The 19978-nt window shown below is 42.1% G+C and overlaps 1 protein-coding gene across 7 annotated transcripts in view; it reads left to right on the plus strand.

The window, feature by feature from the left end:
* SEMA6A (semaphorin 6A) overlaps positions 1–19978 on the plus strand; it is a 116396-nt gene that overhangs the window by 79695 nt on the left and 16723 nt on the right. For 4 of the 7 annotated variants that reach the window (XM_065655725.1, XM_065655724.1, XM_065655723.1 and 1 more), the window contains 4 exons: positions 74–154; positions 2134–2192; positions 3575–3595; positions 10742–10906. In XM_065655725.1, coding sequence (XP_065511797.1) covers positions 74–154; positions 2134–2192; positions 3575–3595; positions 10742–10906 — 326 coding nt within the window. Of the gene's footprint in view, positions 1–73; positions 155–2133; positions 2193–3574; positions 3596–3723; positions 3775–10741; positions 10907–19978 lie in introns of all 7 variants that reach the window. The other 3 variants (XM_065655729.1, XM_065655726.1, XM_065655727.1) reach the window with 3 other exon arrangements.

A 19978-nucleotide genomic window follows, 5' to 3' on the forward strand; every position in this document is an offset into this window, starting at 1 on the left:
CAGAAGCCCAGGCAGCAGGCATGGGGAAGGTGGGAGGTCCCATGAATGCTACCTTGTGCTCTTTGTTCTCCAGGGCCTGCATAGCATCCAGAGACCCCTACTGCGGATGGATGAAGGAGAGCGGGGCATGCACACAGCTGGTCCTTGGTTCCAAGTGAGTAAAGGCTCTGGCTGGATGGACCATGAAGCTCTGGCAGTGGCGCCAGGCGGTCTTGGGCAAAGCTATTTGAAACACGGGGCTCTTAGGGAAGGAAAAATGTGGGAAGTGTTTGTTTCTACCTTATTTGCATTCACCTCTGAAATGTCTCACAAATTTTTTTGATGTGAACTCTCAGCTGATTGGTAACTGCTGAAAGAGGAGGAAGAAGAAAATGAAAGAGCTGTACTAAGGTCTGCATGTTGTTGAAAGGAGGGAACTGGATGGGTATGTCTGGACCAGCCCACATTGGAGCCATCACAGCTGATTAAAGAGGCAATAGAACCCAAATTAAATTACTGAAGCAATTTGTCCACTGAAAACAAAACCAGTCCTTCTAATTTACTGTGCATTACTAAGAGGAAACACAGAGCACAGGAAGAGCTTAAAGCAGATTCAGAGAAGTGCTAGATCTCCCCTTGCTTAACAGTAGAATTTAATTATTTTATAATAATTAAAGTCTGTGAAGGTTTGTTTAAATGCAGTTTACTAAAGCCTCCTTGCAGGAAGCAGACCCACTTCAGACCTCTCATTTCTTGGCTTCATCTGGCACACCTCATGCTTGCCCACTCTGAGGTACAGCTATGCTTCCTCAAGGTAGTGGTGTAAGTGTAGTGCATACATCACACAAACGGGATAGCCCCACAGCCAGCCCCGCTTAACCCTGCTTCTGTATAGGTCTTCAGTATATAATGGATGTTACCACCCCTGTGCTTGTGTGACATTCTTAATTTGCCATTTCAATTCAAATTGTTATGTCCACTGGAGATGCTAGAGCTATATCTGTAGATGCTTTACTACAAGACTGTTGACTGTTCCTGACCGGACATTTGATAGAAGAATGTTAAAATGCACTCATGTCCATATAAGGTTTTCTCGGTATTCCCAAGAGGCTTCAGTCTTTTTGCATTTCCATGGCAAGTCGCACGGGACTTCTATACCTTGCTCTTAAAAGCAGCTCCCATGTTTATCAGGAGATCCATCAAGACAGAAGCAGCACAGCTTGTGGTGGTGCAGTCCAGAGGCAAGCCAGGCAGGTCACTCTCCATCCAGCAGGTAACACTTAAGAAGGGGATCCAGATCAGCTGTAAAGATGCCTGGTGCACTTCTAAACCAGCCAACAGGAGGCAGAGATGTTAGGTGCCCTCCTGGAGTAGATGCCAGTTGAGCAGGAGTTTTAAGAACATGAGTTGGGAATTAGGTGTCTGCAGCGATAATTGTGCCTCAAGGGCAGGATCCGAACTAATGTAGACAAGGGCTTGTGTTGGAGGTTTTCCAAGGCTCTTGTCATTAACCTTTGACCATGCAGGAACTTGGAAGCACAGCTTCACTGGCTATGCAAAATCAGAGGCAGAGGTTAGGAGCATAAACTGGGCATGTCAGCTGGAAAAGCCTGGGAGTGTTTTTCAATAGAGCTCCTTGAGTTCAGTGGAATGCCTTCTGTGAGCTGGACCTTAAGCCTTGTAGCCTTATCCAGTGCAGTACATAAGTGACTGCTGAAATGCAGGTCATCTTCCCCCAGCACAGTACCTACCCAGTGGGTTAGCTTCCTTCTCACATCGAAGTGTCACTGCACCTTGTCTACTATGTGGACAACTTAAGGTAGGATCATAGTTGCTTCTAATAATGTCAGATATTATAGAGTTAACAGTTTAAAAAATATGAATGTCTGCCTCCCTTGACAATGAGACATGCAGTGGATTTAAGAAAAAAGTAATAATAAAAAGACAAAGCATCATCAGAAGCCAAGAAATCATTAAGCAGTGATGAGTAACTCCATGTCTGTGTTGCAATTTTTCAGTTTTTGTGTGTAGGTTCCAAAGAAATGGCCAGTTTCACAGCAGGGCTTTATTTCAATTGCATATGTGATAATTTCTTTTTGGTAGTGCCTGTGACTTGTTGTTATTCGTACTGATTTGTTTCTTTCTGTTATTTAGACTGGCATTTGAACAGGACATAGAACATGGCAATACAGATGGCCTGGGTGACTGCCAAAGTAAGCAAAGCTTTTACCCTCTATTTACCATGTGTCACAGCATCCTTCTGAATGTCTCAAATCACCATTACCTGTTAGGCGTTCTTTTGTACAAATGTAAGCCACAACAGGGACAGCATTGTGGCTAACAATGCAGGTTCAGAAGAGGAACGGATGTTTAAATGTATTTAAAGAAAATAGCCCAGTTGGCGTGATTTATACAAACACTGGACTTCAAAGCAGTTATGTAGTGAGAAAACTTTGGTTCCAGAGGATATTGATTATAGCAATGACATAATGAATTGGTTGTTCATTGTCTTTACTAGCCATGGTGGTTGAGTTGTTTATGTAGATGTACAGAAGTGGCTTGGTTTTGTTGGTGTAGACTGTGACTTGAACTACATTCCCATGCAACACAGAGAGACAGTGAAATATATCTTCCACTTCAGATCCAAATCAAGACGTAGGAACTACTTAGTTTGTGAATCTTACTGGATCTTAAACACAGGAGGACCATGTAGTGGTATTAAGGGTCAGGTACTACTGACCCTGCCTAAGAAATTTTAATGGTAAACCTTAGGTATTGTCAGCATGAGTTGGAAGCTTAAACACAATTGAGGGAGTGCAAAGATCTCAGCTTCTGCATGCCCTCTATCACAGCTACACCTCCCTCTGCCTCCACCCTAAGACAGGGTTACGCAGGCTAAGTTTTTTGAAGGAGATGTACGTATGGTCCTGCTGTGCTCCCCGTAAAACGGGTTAGCACCAAAATCAGGTCAGTTCCCAGCTGGTGCAACTTTGCCCTTTTCAGCCAGTTCTGCTCTTCTTGGGCAAATAGGTTAGAGAGGAGAGGAGCACACCTGATAGCACTTAAATATAAAAGAAGGGTAGGAAGTGATTCAGAAACAGCACATTGTGCTCATGGAGAGGGATCTGCTCCTCTGCAGAGAGCAACAAAGCCCATATCCTGCTTAAATCCCTCTTTAGCCCTGAATAATGCATAGAACCTTGACATTGCACAGGGGTAGATTTCACTCCCTGCTAACCCAGCTGATCTTATTACTCCATGTGGTCTTGGGTCATGTGAGTTTTGTCCTCATTGACTCACGTTGCTGGCTGCATCACTTGTAGTGCCTTGTGTTAGATTAGGACTTGATTTCAAAAAGAAATCCATGGCAGGGAGGACACTGCCCCTCCCACTTGGTATCCCTTGGTCATGAACACTTTCAAAGCCAGAGACTGGGTTTGCGTATGTCAGAATATTCATTTTGCCTGTGTCCTTAGGGTGCTAATCACCTGTGTATAAATATCAGCTGAAGCATAAAAGGTTGCTAGCAGCCAACTATTAAAAACAAAAAATGAGAGAGAAATAATGATTTTTTCCCCTGTTATTTGTCTTTCAGATTCCTTTGTAGCCCTGAATGGTAAGGAAGTTCTTAGTTTCATTATTTACTGACAATAAATACATTTAGAAGCAATCATTTTTTTTACTAAAACTGAAGTATTTTCATACTTTTGTTTAATGTTTCTTCACAATTTATTTTGTTCATAGACATTTCAACTGCTTCACCTGATCATGAAATGTCTTACAACACAGTGTATGGTCAGTTTTCAGGTGTTTTTAAAAATTCTCCCCAGATCCTTATGTTAGCTAGTAGTTCCTGTACTCAAATAGCCATTACGCTTTTGTGCTTGTTTTGTCTTGTTTTTGAGGGCCTGATTCACTAATCACAACTGGCATTAAGTCATATCTTTTGATTTTCAATCTCTCTTTTCTAGTCTTCCCTCAAAACTGTCTTCATTAAATTAAAGGCAGATATGGCCTATTTTAATGGCATGCCAGCAGACATGATTAAGAGCATGCTTCATCTGAACACTCACAGAAACACTTGGGTACAGTGATGCATCTTATTTGTTCACCAGGAAAAACAAGATAGCAGCTCACATCCCACTCATGAGTCTTCCAGGCTGGTGTCATGACTGCTACTGCAATCAGTCAGAGATATCTTAGGGAAAGGAGCAGAACTGTCCCTGGGTTACAGAAAGATCTCTCACAAGGAAAATTAACGTGTTACCAGTGTCAGTTGAGACTGGGTTGTGCCTCAGTTCCTGAAGGTTCCTGTCACTTCTAGGGTGAGTCATTTCTATATCTATGTTTGCAGGATCTTAATGCCTGAATGGTGCCTGGTCTGTAAAAATAGAGATTCACATTGCCAATTAAATGGCCTGAGCTGAAGAGGAGCATTTCTGTAAACCGAGAGTAGCAGTTTCCCATAAGGCACCTGTTAATCTGTGCTCACAGTACTTTCCACCACTTTGTTCTGTGTATTTGGTAATGTCTCAGTGAGGAACCATTGCAGAATAAATAATCACTTTAAATTCAAACGTAGACTTATATTGCAATAGTTTCTCTTTATAGGCATCCTGAACATAGACAAGTACTCACAAGCTAAGAGGGTGTGTGGTATTGCTCCCAGTGAAGTCAATGGCGAATTTCCATGTGGGATGGGAGCTTGCTTGTGAGGTTGCTTTCAGGCTGTACAAGACCAGCAGTTCATCAGAGCTAGGGCAAATTCACCATATGTTTGGCTGAATGTAGCAAGAGGTAGGTTAGTGTGCAGTTGCAATTAACATTTAATTGATCCCTTCATCTCATGCCTGCAAAATACATAGGTACAAAGCAGAATCAATGACAGCTAAATACAGCAGAGTATAAATAGCTGGAGGCACAGTAATACTGTTCAACATTTGTACAAATAAAATCATATTCCCCATGTTGTTTATTACCAGGAAATGGAAAATGTGCAGGTGAAACTTGTTTGAAAGTATGATAATGAAAACCAGTGAAAGGAATATATAAAATCAAAGACAAGTTGAGACTTCATAATGTGTAAAAGAATCCTGGTTTCGTCTGCATATACAGCATGGACTTTCTTTAATTTGAAAATTGCTGTATTTCCAGTGCACAAAGCAGTAATTAAAGAACAGTAATAACAAAATCCGTACTGCTCCATGTAAAGAAAAATAAAATGGCCCTGGGCATAGTGCTGATGTGCCAGAAATGTCCTGTGTTTCTAGCTTCTAATTGCATGCATAGGCCTTACAGTTACAGCTGTGAGACTGTGGTTTTGGATCCTGTCAGCTACCATATTAGTAGGGACTTAAGTAAAAGCTGATAGCTTAATCTGACCAAGAAAGCATAAAAATGGTTCAAGTGAGCAGCAGGGTGAAGAAAGCTGCAGTCCCAGGGAGTACAGGTTATAAAAGGGGCCCATTTGACTGTCCTCGTGTGTCAAGAGCAAAGACAGATTCCATGAATTAACCCAACTCTTCAGGTAGGACCCTACTGCCAGATGCAATGGAGAAATGCTGAGCCAGCTTTAATATATGTTCCTGTTCATGCTGTCTTTTGCAGATGATTTCGTTGACCCTCCTCGGGTGCATCCCAATAATGCTGTCTCTAGGCAAGCCAGCTCTTCCTTTTGTGGATTTAGTTGAAATACCCATTCTGATATACCCAGAGTTTCTTTATCTCTACTGTGGCAAAATATGAAAGGAAATGTGCTGGTCACTTCTATTGATCTTCTACATGAGAAGCGTAAAAAATAGCAGCATGAGGTAGTAAACCAGTCTCAGTAAACATACTGATGTTTGTTAACTCTACTGACTGCTCCGAGTAATTTTTATTGAGAAAACTAAAATTTTATAAATGGTGCATTTTAATGTTATTGAGTACAGTTAGATACATAAGTAAATGGTATTTCATAATAGATTAAATCTCAGAACTCTGGGATGTACCAGAATGCCAACCAAGTGAATGCTTAGGGTGCTTTTGGATCCAGTGGGCTAAATATATCCTAAGGCATCTGAAACTCCAGTTGCAAAAGAAGCCTTAAGGCCTGATTCCCTTGATTTACTCCACTATAAATCAGCTCACTTCAACAGACTTACTGCCAATCTGTAGCAGCATGAATGAAAGGAAAACTGAGACCTTAATCTTTCTATTCTTGGCATCAGCCTCCTCCTCAATTTGGCAGATGGGCCCCCTTTTCTAGGGCAGTCTCACATGACCAGCTGTAAACAAGTAAAGTGCAAAGTGTACACAGGTGACTGCTTCAGTGCATCTCTTTGACGCCCAAGAAGAAAACAGCTGGCTGAAGTTCTGGCTGCAGAAGTTCACAGAGAAATGATGCAAGAGCCTCATACTTAAACAAGGAGATTAGGCTAGATTCCCCTGCAAAATTGTAAGCAGCTTCAATTACCTTTGGAAACATCAGTTCTTAGTGAATTGGGCCCTTATTTTACCCCCTAGCCATAGTTCTTTCTCCATCTGTAGTATTGATTTAGCCTTTCCCTCTAATTGTCTAATTAGGTTGCTATAGCTGTTAATAGGATAGTGTGCAGACATCTTAACCTCTGAGATCCTAATGACTTGTGCATATTAGAGCAACTATCAAATACGTATTGAATCCCTGTCTTTGTTTTAAACCTGAAAAAACCTCCTTATATTTTACAAGTGCACTTCAGAACGAGCTGTAGTTACAGAAGTGCAGCCCTTCTGAATCATTATCCACGCCCGTAGACACTAAGTGCTTTTAAGTCTCCTTCTGTTACTTGATTACAGCACTCCAAATGAGAAGTTTTTGCAAATAATGGAAGCACCTAAACCAGATTTTTTTTAAAGTGTGTCTGTTTTGCTTTTTACATTTGCTTTAAACAAGAAGTTTGAAAAGCACTGTGTCTGCAGTTTTTCAGATGGATTGTTTTAAAACAAAGACAGTATTGTCTTTTTAGATGTTTATGTATTAACTGATATTAACACATAGGTAGTAGCCACATTTAAAATATGCGAAAGCCTCTTTAAATTGCAGCGAAGCCTATTTACGGAGCCAGAGTCGTAAAAAAGGTATAATGGGGAAAAAAAAAAGGCACACTACATGTTACAAACTATACAGCACATTATAAAGGCTTAATAATGGCTGTGTGAGAGGGCCAGGACTGGGTTGCCTGCCACTTCAGTCTTTTCTCTGTTTAGGAGGGACACTTACCTAGCTTATACGTTTGTGGTGTCCTTTTGCTCAGAGGTGGAATTCACCCAGCAGGACTGGCTGTTAAGGCACTTACAGGACACGGTGGCTTCTCTGCTGATGGGGCAGCCACTGCCTGGTAGTAAGTGCAGAATACAGCTCTAACCCAGGTGGGACAGGCTATTGAGGTCTAATCTGCTACTGCCCTGCTTCCTCGAAATCAAATGGAAGAAAGTTTATCTCAATTATGTGTTGAAGGTTGTTTCACAGTGCGTACTAGACTGACAAATTAGTAACAGAGTGAATACACTGATTTCTTGAGTTTGTGTGAAACCCTTCTCTGCCTAACAACCATCTGGTACACATTAATGTCTTCACAAAGCCTTAGGTTTCCATTACGAAGAAGTTCTCTATGTATTTGCAGCATGTGGTTCAGGAAATCTTTTTTTCAGAAAATGTGTCCCTTAGGCATATATTTTCTTTAGATTACTGTATAAGAAATGTGGGGTTTTAACCATACTTATGACTTTTCCTTAGAATCCTCCTTTTAAGCACACCTAAAGTGCAAGTGTCTGGACAGAGATATGGGCATATAAATGCATATCAAATACAGGCAAAAAATATGATTGCTAGTTGGCAAGATTTTCTTCTCTTTTACCTCCTTATCAAGCTATGACTAATGGCTTTCTTTTGTTGAGTAGAGCACTATTTGTAGGCTGACCAAATACTGTACACATTATTGCGGTAGCTGAATGGAGTATTAACTTGGAGACTGGGACCCCATGAATGCTGGCACTGTGGTTTTAGTCCTTGGGGAAAAGAAGACATGGATATCTCGTAACTTCCTTTTTCTGGCCTGTTCTCTGTCCCATTATTTCTCTTATTTCTCGGGGATGAACACAGGAGTTGACAAACATAAAATAGTATGGGGGTGGAAGGTTTCACACTCCAGCATATTCTTGTTTCAGGAGGGCACTTGTTTTCAGTCATTGCAGCTGTAGCTGTCCTTTTGGAAACAGGCAGCCCTGCTGCAGGACTGCTGTGGAGCAGGCAGCACATTTGGATTGGCATCCGTCATCCATCTAACTGTGTGTTACCAATGCTCCCAGCCATGCTGTGGCTTATGGAAACTTTTTAGAAGGGCATAATGTTTGGCTTCTCTTTTCTATCTGAGCGATATTAAGAGCTCTGTCTTTAACAAAATACAGCCTCTATTTTGCCGTGTTAAAGAAAGATGGCTGGGGGAAACCACACTTCCTATCATGAGAAGTTAAAAATAATACAGTGCTCTTGTCAGTATAAGCCTTCAGCCTGAGGTCCATAGCTAAACTGTGTTAATGATTAGCTGTAGTAGCTGAAGGTTGGTTCCACAATGAGAACGCTGTGAATCTGACCAATTTTCCCTGCTAAGCATACAAGTCACAGGAGCTAGCTGTATCCATGTCCTATGCAAAACACAGTCCACAGTGCTGCCGTATGTAATCCTGTGCAGTGAATCAAAAGGACTCCTCAAAAATATACAGAGGAGCACCGACACATTCTTCCTCTGTAAGATGATTAGTATTCAGTAGGACTTCTTTAAATCATAGCAGCATCTTAATAGAAGCTTCAGCTTTTTGCTGCCTTTCAACCCCATGAAGCTGGTTAAAGGGCTGGATAAAATGAAACACATGGGCACATCAAAAAGTTTGGGAGCATTGGTGGCCAACATTTAGATTTTTGGTTGCTAGAGTAAAATCGGGGAGCTAGGTTCATCAGGTCTCTGTGCGCTTCTGAGAGCTGTGCCTGGATGGCTTTGGAAGCCATCTAAAGCAGCCTTTTTGAGATACAGCTTCCAAAAGCCTTATGCTTATCCAGTGACTGTTTAAAATAACATATAAAAGCACAGTCTCTACCTGACCAGCTCTGTGCTTTCACTGTGAGCCTCTAAATTTGGGCTCCTTGTGTTGCCCCAGTGACCCTCGAATTATTTTTCTCAGCAGTGAAACAGTATCAGGGGATGGGGATCAAGGGAAGGAGTGGGCAGAGGGTTCCTGCTAGGGCAGTCCATAGCCTGGTAATTGGACTCCTCTCCAAGGGAGACTCACATCTAAGGAAGGAAAATTAATTTTCAGGGCTGTTAAAAAGGAGGCAGGAGAAAGGTGGGCTGCTGCCAGTCTGTCTGGTGGTATGTGAAGAGAAAACATTCTCTGCCATTCTGTCTCTGAATAATCTGATTCTATTAGTTTGTGTTTGAGCATGTTTCAAAAACCCCTGTTTTGATGAACTCTTCCAGGAAAGGAGGTAAGGGAAATACAGGTTACTCCATGTCAAATTAATGAGGCCCAGAGCTGCTTGAATCCTGCTGAAAAGAACTCATTTTGATGCATGTGTGGAAAGGCAACTTTCAGGGACGTGTTGCATTTTTAAGGTCAAAATCTTGTGGTGCGGATGGAGTTTCAGTGTCTCCTCCCCAGCAGCCATGTAACAGCCCAAGCCACTGGGAAGCCCAGGTTGGAGCCATCTTTCACAGGCTGTAGACTCCAAGCACTCCAAGCATTTTGGGTGCTGACATACTTCTCAGGATCTAGCTGAAAAGGACGTATGAATCTGCAAACGCGTCTCTGCCCTCGCCAAACCACTGTTAAAATTGTGTGGTGCGTCCAGCAGGGCATGTCCTGTTCCACTCCCATTTTGGAGTGGATTTATTTGGTCTGTGAGGAGCTCCTCAGGCTTATTCAGGACAGTAGTAACAATGTTTAGAGTAGTTGTAATGGAAAAAGGGTATATGAGCCTCTGTCCCCAGAGGAGGCTGTGGCAGCTGCTGCTGGAGTCATTGGTTCTTGGGCAGATCCATGTAGAAAGGTGTTCTCTTCACTGTCACTCTGGGCTGAAATGACGTTCAGTTTCATACTTGTCTCAGAGCCATTTTGGACCATCAGCTCAGACAGGACCGATGGCGAGGGTGCAAGCGGCTGACAGGCCTTGCCCGTTTCCCATCCAGAGGGTGATGCCGCAGGGTGAACATGGCGGCGCTGGGCACTCCTTCATTCCCCTGGGCGCACAGGGCCACTGACATCCCCGTTTCGTAGCTCTGCTGGCCTTCCCTTTCCATTTCGGCTGTATTAGAAGCCGTTCCATTTGAAATTGTTTTTAAAATTGCTTTTTAACTAAGCCAGTGCCAGACAGCGTTGGCTAACACTTCAGTGTCGGTCAGGCGTGTGTGCTGAATCCTGCCAAAGGATGCTTGACTGAGATGAAGTGCGCTCACCCCCTTCCACACACATTTAATTCTGTGGAGTAAAAGCACGCAACCGCAAGCTGAGCGGCAGCCTGAGGCACGTGTGCACCTCTTAACACCCTCCGCCTGACTGATCCGGAAGGTTCAAATCCCGTTTCCTTGGGGCGATGCTTTGAAGGACTTTCGAAATACTGTTCAGCCTCAGACACGACGTTTGCCCAATACAGAAGAAAAGCAATGCGCACATTCCTGAGCATGGTGAGGTAGCGTGGTAAGTGACTAATGAGACTTATCTTCCCTACCTGTATTTATAATGTAAACAGGACACTCCAGTTCCCTAGTCCCAAGCACCACCACTTCTGACTCTCGCGCTCGACAGGGTTATGATGCTAGGGGACACATGCTGGATTGGAAGGATCCGCTTGATTCATCTGAAAATACAGATCCATATGTGGCAGTTTCATCCCATAATCATCAGGACAAGAAGGGTAAGGCCTTGGAAATGACGTCCTGTGGTGAGGAGGGAGGGGGGAGAGAATTAAAGTGTAACTGCTTCCAGCTGGCTCCGAGTAACATGTAATAAAACTCCTGTGCTATAATTAAAAGCTTATCGTAAAGCCTGAAACCAAACAGCCAATCTCAGAGTCAGTCCTAGATAATTCACTGCCTGAGGAAACCACACAAAACAAACAGAAGTGTATGCCTTTGCAGTGTGTGTTGTGCATGTGTACGGGAAGGAGGGAAACAGTGGGGATTTAGCTCTCTTTAAACTTGATCTCCTCCGTTGTCTGGCAGAGGAAGATCCATGGCTTCCCGTTGTTCTTAAGGGTGCACTTTTATATTGCCTTGTTGTCTGAATTCCCAGGGCAGCACAGCACGTCTTGGCTAATTTCACATTAGTTCTGTCTGTCAACAACAGACAGAGGTTCTGAATGTCTACTCTAGTTTAACCATTGAAGTAAAACTGTCAGTAGTCCTAGCCTCTGGGCCTAAGTCCCACTGTCTTCAGTGAGACCTGGACATCAAATACCTTTGAGAGTGGGGGCTGAGGAGATCATTCGTGTATTGTAAAAGATAGGGAGGTGACTGCTGGTGGGTAAAGATTCTGTGTTGCATTTTTAAAGTGCCAAAAGGTTAGTATTGAGGTGGTGTTTCACAGCGTTCAGCACTCTGCTGAAGCACACCTGGGTCTAATACAAGTGGCAGCCCTGTCATTTGGCCTCCAGTCCCAGTTTGCTATGCACAGGGAGAATTAGGCAGTTACCTAAATTTGCCATTTGAACATGCTGAGAGAAGGAGAAGATTTTCTCAACTGTAAGGATGGTGGTGCCCCCTAATTCCATATTGGCCCTCCGTCATTCTCCCAGCTCCTTTTAATCTGTGTCTCTAAGAGGTTACAATGGTTCCTTTGTAAATAGGGGACTTAGGTTCAAATAGCTCCACTCACTAGAGAGATCTGAGTCCTTGTTATTCTTCTCCAGGGTGTTCTTAGATCGCTTCTTTCAATCTCTTCTCCGTTGAAGATGTTTTCCTCTGTATGGACTAATTAAGTACTCAGTGGGTCAGGAGGAGGATGGGTATGAGCAAAACTCACTTGCTGAGTGGTTAGGGTACTCTCCAGGGGCAAGAACACACATGAGCCTCGGTCCTTTCTGCTATGAATACTTGATATAAAACACTTAAAATATTAATTGAAATGTGGATTCCAGTCTCTGTTGTTCATGCATTTTACATGAAAAACTCATTAGACAAAAGCATCAGCTGTTCCTGGAGAAGCTGCTGGCATGCCAGACGTGCTGCTTTGAGTTGTCTGCCTAAACTAGTAGGTTACTAAATCGTGCTCCATCCCCTCCCATCTGACCCAGTGAGTCTTGAATTCTCTGCACTGGCTGTGGAGACTTTCAGCAGGGGGTAACACGCATGTTAACATTGCAGAACAGTCTTCAGCAGAGCTGCACGAACAGCTGGTGGTGGTCTGGACCCAGACTGTGAACTCAGTGCCTGTTACTCACAACAGCCCCAGACACAGTGCCTCCCACAGTCCTGGGATATCCTGGATTTCTCACTGAACTCCACAGGATTGACCCCAAAGAGCCTTCACAGTTCTTAGCCAAGAAGGCAATGGGCATCACCTGGCTGGCGGAGCAGACAATGCTTGAAGCACTTTTCCAGCGAGGAGGCTGGTCAAATTAGGCAGGAGATGCACTAAAATTTCCTGAGATGCCATGGCAAACATTAATCTAGTAGCCTTGGCTTTTAGGCTGGATAGCAGGAAATGGAATATGAAGATTTGAATTACCTCAGGCAGAGAATGTGAACTTGTCTCCCAGTTCCCAGCAATGAGCTTTTCCTATATAAGAAAGGGAAAAACTGCCATTTGCTCTTCATCCTTTAACTGAGTTTTAGAAGTGGCCCCTGTTTGAACAATTTATTTTCAGAGCTTGATCTTGTAGACATTCTGGGAGAATAACTGCAAATCTGAAGCAACAAAAGTTCATTTCTAGAACGTGGTTGGGCTTATGTGTGAGTTAAGTTTACATGAGAGTTATGCACAGAGCTCCTTTGCACCCTGCAGACCCGTGGGCTGCTGAGCCTCAGCAGAGGAAGAATTTCAGGCAGCTGCAATACTAAAACTCATAACTTAGGGTGCAAGGAGCTGAGGGTGCTGAAGATGAAAGCTCAGGTTCCTAATTCCTGATTAAGCTTAGTTTGAGATATTGACATCATTCTTTTAATTCCTCAGCCCTTGCTCTTCAGCTGTAGAAAGGCAATCCAGAAAAAGTGATTTCTGGGTATCACATGTGTAGAGAAAGGAAGGCAGATAAGCCTGCATGCTCTTCTAAAGATGGCATGTGATTTACCTAGCACTCCTCTTTCCTCGCAGCAATAAATCAGTGATAATGCTGACAGACAAAAAATAAGGCTTTTTTCTTTCTCTGTCCAGTCTTGTTAGTAACATCTGGCATTCAAAGTGCTTAAGGTGAGAGGACATTTCTTAGAAAATCCAGTGTTCCCTCTTCTGAAAGTAAGTGGTATCTTTCTCTCCTCCACCCTGAGAGGAGGAAATGTCATTAAGCAGATTTGATGAGGAAGGAAGAGATCCTTGAACTCAGCTCTTCTGCTGGCGTCAGACAGGGGATTGGTGTCAGAAACCACCAATAGTGGAAGATCTGGCCCTTTATGTACCCAGAGGAATGTGGAGACATGTAGGCATTTTAATGGTACTGTTTGTTATGTGTGGGTCCCTACTTCACAAACCTTTTGTGAAGCAATGCTTAATAGATGGAAAGCTAGCTCTTAAAAGCATCTTGTATGCCAGTAGCAGCTTCCAGAAGAGCATGCAGTGAAAATATTAATAAATGTGTTGCTGTTGGATTCTAATCATTTTCGCTTCAATTCACTGACTGATGAGGTGGCTTACATTCAATAGTTCCCTCCCCAGGGAGTGATGGTTACCAAAGAGCCTTATTAGCACTTGACAGGGTCATTTAAATATCACGCATTCTTTAGTGCCTAATTATGAATATTGACAAAGCTGGAAGCAGTCTACACACAATCAAAACAATGGCGGCAGAGGTGACCGCATGGTTGTTTACCATTACCATCTACTTGTGTGTTGTTACTCCTTGCCTTGCCCAGTCAGAGTCCATTGGTTCCAAAATTACTATTGACTTGTTGTTTTGAAAGGGCAAAGGAGTTCTTGCACAAAATTAAAGCAGAAAATGTTACGCTTACTGTCCTTTTATCAAGATTTGGTTTTCACATTTGCTGTAATTTCTTTTACTTTCACACATTCACAGACACTTTTTTTAAAAAAACATTTTCTCTTTGTTTTGCAAGGTGTTTTGTGGTGTTCTTCATTGGTTGTGTCTAATCCTTTGGACAGTGTTTTCTTTCTTTTCCTGTGCTCACAAATGACTTCTTACTGATTGTACTAATTGTACAGAATCCACTTGCTGCTTTCTTTTCTGTAATACGAGTGCTTTGATGATGTCACATCCATCCATATGCTTCACTTTTAATTCAGTGCAGGCATCTTGGGGAATATCTGTGGGGGCGTGAAGAGGGGGTTCTTTAAAAGGGCTGACTCATGGGAATGTGACATTTGTGTGCCACAGCTTTGGTAGCTAAATATACTCTGGGATTGTTGTTTCTGAGCTACATCACTTTTCTTGCCAACGTGAAAATGCGTAGTGCAACCCCTACAGTGGGAACTATGGTTTGCCACTCCACTGGCATTTTCACTTTGGCTATTAAGGAATTTGCCCCTGTTGCAAAACAAAACAAATTGGCTCTGATTGGGCAAAATGCACCCTTCTTTCCTGTTATCCTTCGTCTCCTGCCCAGGAAAAAAAAAAAAAAAAATAAATTTAAAAAATTTTTAAAAAGGAAAAGAAAAAGATAAACATGTTCTAGAGTATGTTTACGTTTCGTTTCCTTTCTTGCTGTGTTTTAGTGTTAATTTAATTGTGTGTTTCTCACCTTTGTCAAAACAGTCTCCCTAACCTCGCCGTCTAACCTTCCCCCTGCTGCCATTGTACTTGGTCTCCCTCCCTCGTCGTGAAGCTTCTCCCATGGAGTGCTCCAAGGCTTTACCCTCTACGGCCCAGTAGTGCTCTAGCGTTGTGTCTCTCGGTAGTCATCCTACTAACGAAGAGGGGAGTAGACACATACCGCTCCTAGAGAGGCCTACGTGAAGAAAACAAAGAGATTTTCTTCAGAAGTAGCTGGCCTTGCCCCTCATTGCCCTCCTGCCCTTCTCTGCTGCCTCCTGTCCTTCCTGCCTCCCTTCAGAAATGCCTCGCGCTTTTCAAGTCCGGGGTTCATTAGCACAAATGCAGCCAACTGCTCGGTTTTCTCACTGGCTCCCTAAATGCCTGGAGCTTGCCTTTTAATCACAGTGTTGATAAATTGGTTGCAAATCCAGCTTACTGTTTTGTGGTTCTGCTACAGCTTCTTCTCCACAGCATTCACATGGACATTGCTGAGCTGGGGCACTGAATGACAAAAGTGTAGCGGTACTGTTAGCAGGCTTAATGCGTGTATTCTTTCTTGTCTTGACATTCATTAAGTGAAGATTATGCGGTGGTATCTCCTTTCCTTAACAAGCCTTTTGTCGATATCCAAGTAGCAATGGTAAAAAGCTGATTAGAAGCGGTACGTGGTAGGCAGTTTACAGTGTTAAGGGCTTCTGGTGTATTTGGATCTCAAGAGTGCTCCTGTAGATACAGTATCTGGTAGAACCTATTAATTTATAGATTGTAGAATTATTATTTGTTTTTATTACATTAAACATATAAATACATATATTTCTATCTTAATAATATTATTAACAATAACGACAATAATAATAATAACTGCAGTCCTTCCTCTGGTACAGAATTAGATGTCATTAGCAACTGTCAGCTACTGTGTTTGGAGAGGGCTGTGCTACTGGGGAGCCCAAGTGCTGTTCATTTCAAAACCTGACTCCAGAAGGTATTTCATAGTGTACACAAGTGGCAGTGTGACTAAATTTTACTGTGATTATCGCTACTTGAAAGATTTGCCAAGTGCTGACAATGCTTGTCTCCGGAGAGCCTGCAAATGTTCAGGCAGATTCTGCTGTAGTGAGACAGACTTATATGAAACTTCAGGTACGGTTATGATAAAGAATGTAAAGTGCTGATTTAATAAGATACTTTACAAATAGACATGATATGAGAGAAAAAAAAAATCTGTGGCAAAGCAAGGCTTCAGACTCTTTTTTGTCTGAATTAAACAACTGGTGTTTATCATGGGAGGGCTGAGTTTTGCACCAGAAAGTACATTTGCAAAGTATGTTTTTACACAAAAATGTTGTTATGTGCTACTACGTGAAAGGATCTAAAAGATTCAAAGTGTGTTTTATCAGAGAAAGCAGGGAGAAGTTATTATCTTGCTGGCATTTTGCAGTAATTCAGAAAAGGATTTAAAGTGGCACAAGATTTGTCAAAACATCCTTTGAGTCAGTGTTTGCAGGTGAGGGGGGTGGCTTGAATTTTCAAGGTGAAGCAAATATTCTGTATGTGTTCCATATAACCGTCCTGTCACTGTTTGAAGTAACTTACTGATCATAAAAAAAGGCTAATGGGAGAAGGAGCTGCACTGTAGTCAGTTCTGCGTGCATGGGGCTCTGGAAGAGCTATAAACTCAAAGGGTGTGTGCCTGGAGGGGGCTACAACAAACAGTGCTGTTCTTGCCCATTTGTACACACAAACATAAAGCAGATTGCAAGTATTTTGCAGTTCACTAACAGTGCCAAGTGCTGACAAAACAATGAAGATCAAATTAGACCAGATCCTTAGCTTACTATTAGTCTTTTGCCCACAGTCTAGTAAAAGAGAGCTGTGAGAAAAGAAGTAGGGGATTTGCCCTGATTCTGTCTATGATTCTGCAGCATTTGGCTGAGATTTGAAGTGAGAGGTGTGGTTACTCAGAGCTGTAGTGCTTCACAAAGGGATTTCACCTACTCAAGACAAGCTGACACGGGACTTAGTCTGTTTAAACTTTTATAGATCCGCATCAAGATTAAAAACCACTTACTTTTCCCAATAGGATTTCAACAGATTGGTTGGATGAGTCTGTGCTAAACAAAGCCTTATAGATTTTTTTTCTGAAGTGTTCTTAAGTAAATTAGCATCAGCTTACTGTAAATATCACTGTTCCTAGAGGGGGAGCTTATTTACATTTGTCACATAATACAAGCTACTTTGGTGAAATACTGAAACAAAAATCTTTTTTAAAACAAACAAACAAATAACCCTATATTTGTCAAGAAGGGCTCTAATGAGCAACTTGTCCAGGAACTGAATCTTTCAGAGACTAATCACAGTATGCCTGCTGTGGAGCACTATTTTAGCTCTGTATTAGATAAATACCAGAAAGCCATTGTTAGCAGTTAAATGGGACCAAATTTTTCAGCAGAGTTTTTAATGGCCAAATGCCTGTGTCCCCAGACCAGGCTAACAACTAGCAAACGTGACAGAAGATTGATGGTCTCAGCATGCTGGTCTCTGGTATCCTGTGATGTGCACCAGAGGACTGTGCAGTCCGGATTAAGGGAACACACCAGACTTGTCCAGAGGAATGACACTGATCCTTCTTCTGCTCTGTCTTGCATGTACAGCCTGTCTGCTCCCAGGACTAGAGACAGCTAATCATCTCAGATTGCAGCCTAGAGTTCAAACAGTGGCAGTAGAAAACTAGATGCTAATTAATAGAAGGGAAATTGTATATAAAACTGATGAAAGAAGAATGCTGGAAGGATGTTTCTGACAACAGACTGTCTTCAAGCTTCTTTTCATTATGTTTTTTGTAAGTTTCTGTGAGAACAAGAGCAGAGAAGCAGAGAGGAGACGAGGCATGCAGAAACGAATTCCCTGGACGGGGCCACATCCTTAAGCCAGTTTTAATAAAAAATGGGGATTGTAATAGAATACGACGCAGTGATTTAGTGTGGCTTCTCTGTGACTAAACCTTCATTTCAAACCTTACATAAAAAGCCCCAGCTCATTTAGTCACAGATTTCTATAGTAACCTCCTGAAAGTGTAAGGAGAGGAACAGTTTTCACTGCAAAAGATAGGCAAGGATGAGGAAATCGAAATAGTGGAGGGGGTATATTCCAACACACACCAACTGCCTGTGCCAAACCTAAAGAAAGGCTTGTACTTCAGCACTGGCACTAACTTAAAAGATTTAACTAGCAGAAGCGGAAATGTAAATTGCAGGTTTAGAACCAAGAGCTATTTGCTATTTGGTAGCCAGAAAAAAGACATCCTTGGTAATAGAAGAGACTGTGTCCATGTGCAACTCCTGGTTATGAGAGCTATCAAGAGAGCTTTTCTTTCTAAATTTCCCTGAATTACTGGATCCTACAAATAAGAGAAGGGTGATGTTTAAAATAGAGCTCATCAAACACCAAATGTGGCTGCAGGAAACAGCAGGTATCCTTGACCTGTAATTGTCCGCCTGCATAGATTTAAAGTCAGGCAATCCATTTTCAGGCTGCAATGAGCAGTAGAAGCCTGTCTTACTAAACCAGGGAAAAACTGTCATTGCCCCAGGACCTTGATCTGCTTTTTCAATGAAAGAGGCCACATCTAATTTGTCAAGGCAGCTGTTCTGCGTTCAGGGTATTAGAGCTATTGTGCGATGGACTAGATCCCCAGCTGCATTCATCCCGTCACCCGGTGAGGACAGCTCGGTGGAGGAACACAGGCTGCCTCGTGCTCTTGTTTGACCCTTGTAGCATTGACATATTTATCAAGAGCTGGGAATTCGCTGTAGGGTGTGTTGTCCCCACAGGGCCACCACTTTATCTGAAAATAGCAAAGCAAAATTGGTGGACAGGACACCAGGTAGCACGAAGTTTCATTTTTGCAGTGTTTATATTGAGTATAGGGAGACGTGCCATACAGAGATGCTGAAGTGGGAGGGCAACCTAGCCATTTAAGTAAGAGATTTCTGAAACTGCTTTGAAATTCAAAGGTATTTAAGAGCAGAAAATCTAGTATCTGAAAGACACTTAAAACACCTTTTGGTGTTAATGCCAGTGTACAATTGAAATGTCAATATGCTATTAAAGATATTTGAATAATTCACTTTTCTCATATAGGATGTGCCTAGTTTTGATAATTGAATTAATTAATAGTTAAGATGTCCTGTAGTAACTTTACAATGACTTAAACATTGATAGTCCTCATTCAGAGCACTTTAATATGATCTGTGGACTGTGAACTATTTAATTACATACCTCTGTACAAAACACCACCTGCTTTATTCTCATATAGATAACCTTTTAGTGAATGGTATCAACATCCCTTTCAGTATGTAGGAAGGATCCTGACTGACTCTCTTCCTTTTTTTCATATTTTTCTGTGAGACTGTAAAAAAGGCAAGCTTAATTCTTTATGTCAGAATGGGCTGGTGCTTACTGATTAACAGCATGCAGTTAATTAAAAAAGGAAAAACCTGGAGAGAGCATAATTTAGATTTTGCCATGTTAATTTTACTGATCATTAAATACAGGTAACAAAGGTTGTGTTTGGAAAGCAGTTGTTCCTATGAATAGCCTCAGTTTAGTCAGGTGTTTAGGCAGGTGTTACTTCAAGCTCTTTAATAGTCATTTAGTGAGACACTATGGTCCTTGGTATCTGATTACTGTTGCTACGACTTTTGCTAGATTTCAATCATGTGTTCTACAATTTTCTGTGCTTTATTGAGAAGTTTTGAAGCAGATAGTGCAAATTCACCATTATATCAAAAATCTGCTGACATCCCTGTGAGACAAAAAAGAGCTTCATTGGCCATGCTTAAGTTTTTGAAAAACATCAGTCTGTCATACCCAGAAGAGACTTGTCACTGTTAGGCTACTAAATACATAGACAACTCCATATACATTGCGCATCAGTGCTGTGGCTGATAAGCAGTTTACTAGCTGATAGTCTGACACCTCTCCCTGCTCCTGCAGATCAGAGTAAGTCAGAGTCCCTACTGAAGTAGATTTTAACAGCTCCATTGGCATCAGAAGAGCTTAGAG

Source organism: Caloenas nicobarica, chromosome Z (genome assembly GCF_036013445.1).
Source record: "Caloenas nicobarica isolate bCalNic1 chromosome Z, bCalNic1.hap1, whole genome shotgun sequence".
Lineage (NCBI taxonomy): Eukaryota > Metazoa > Chordata > Aves > Columbiformes > Columbidae > Caloenas > Caloenas nicobarica.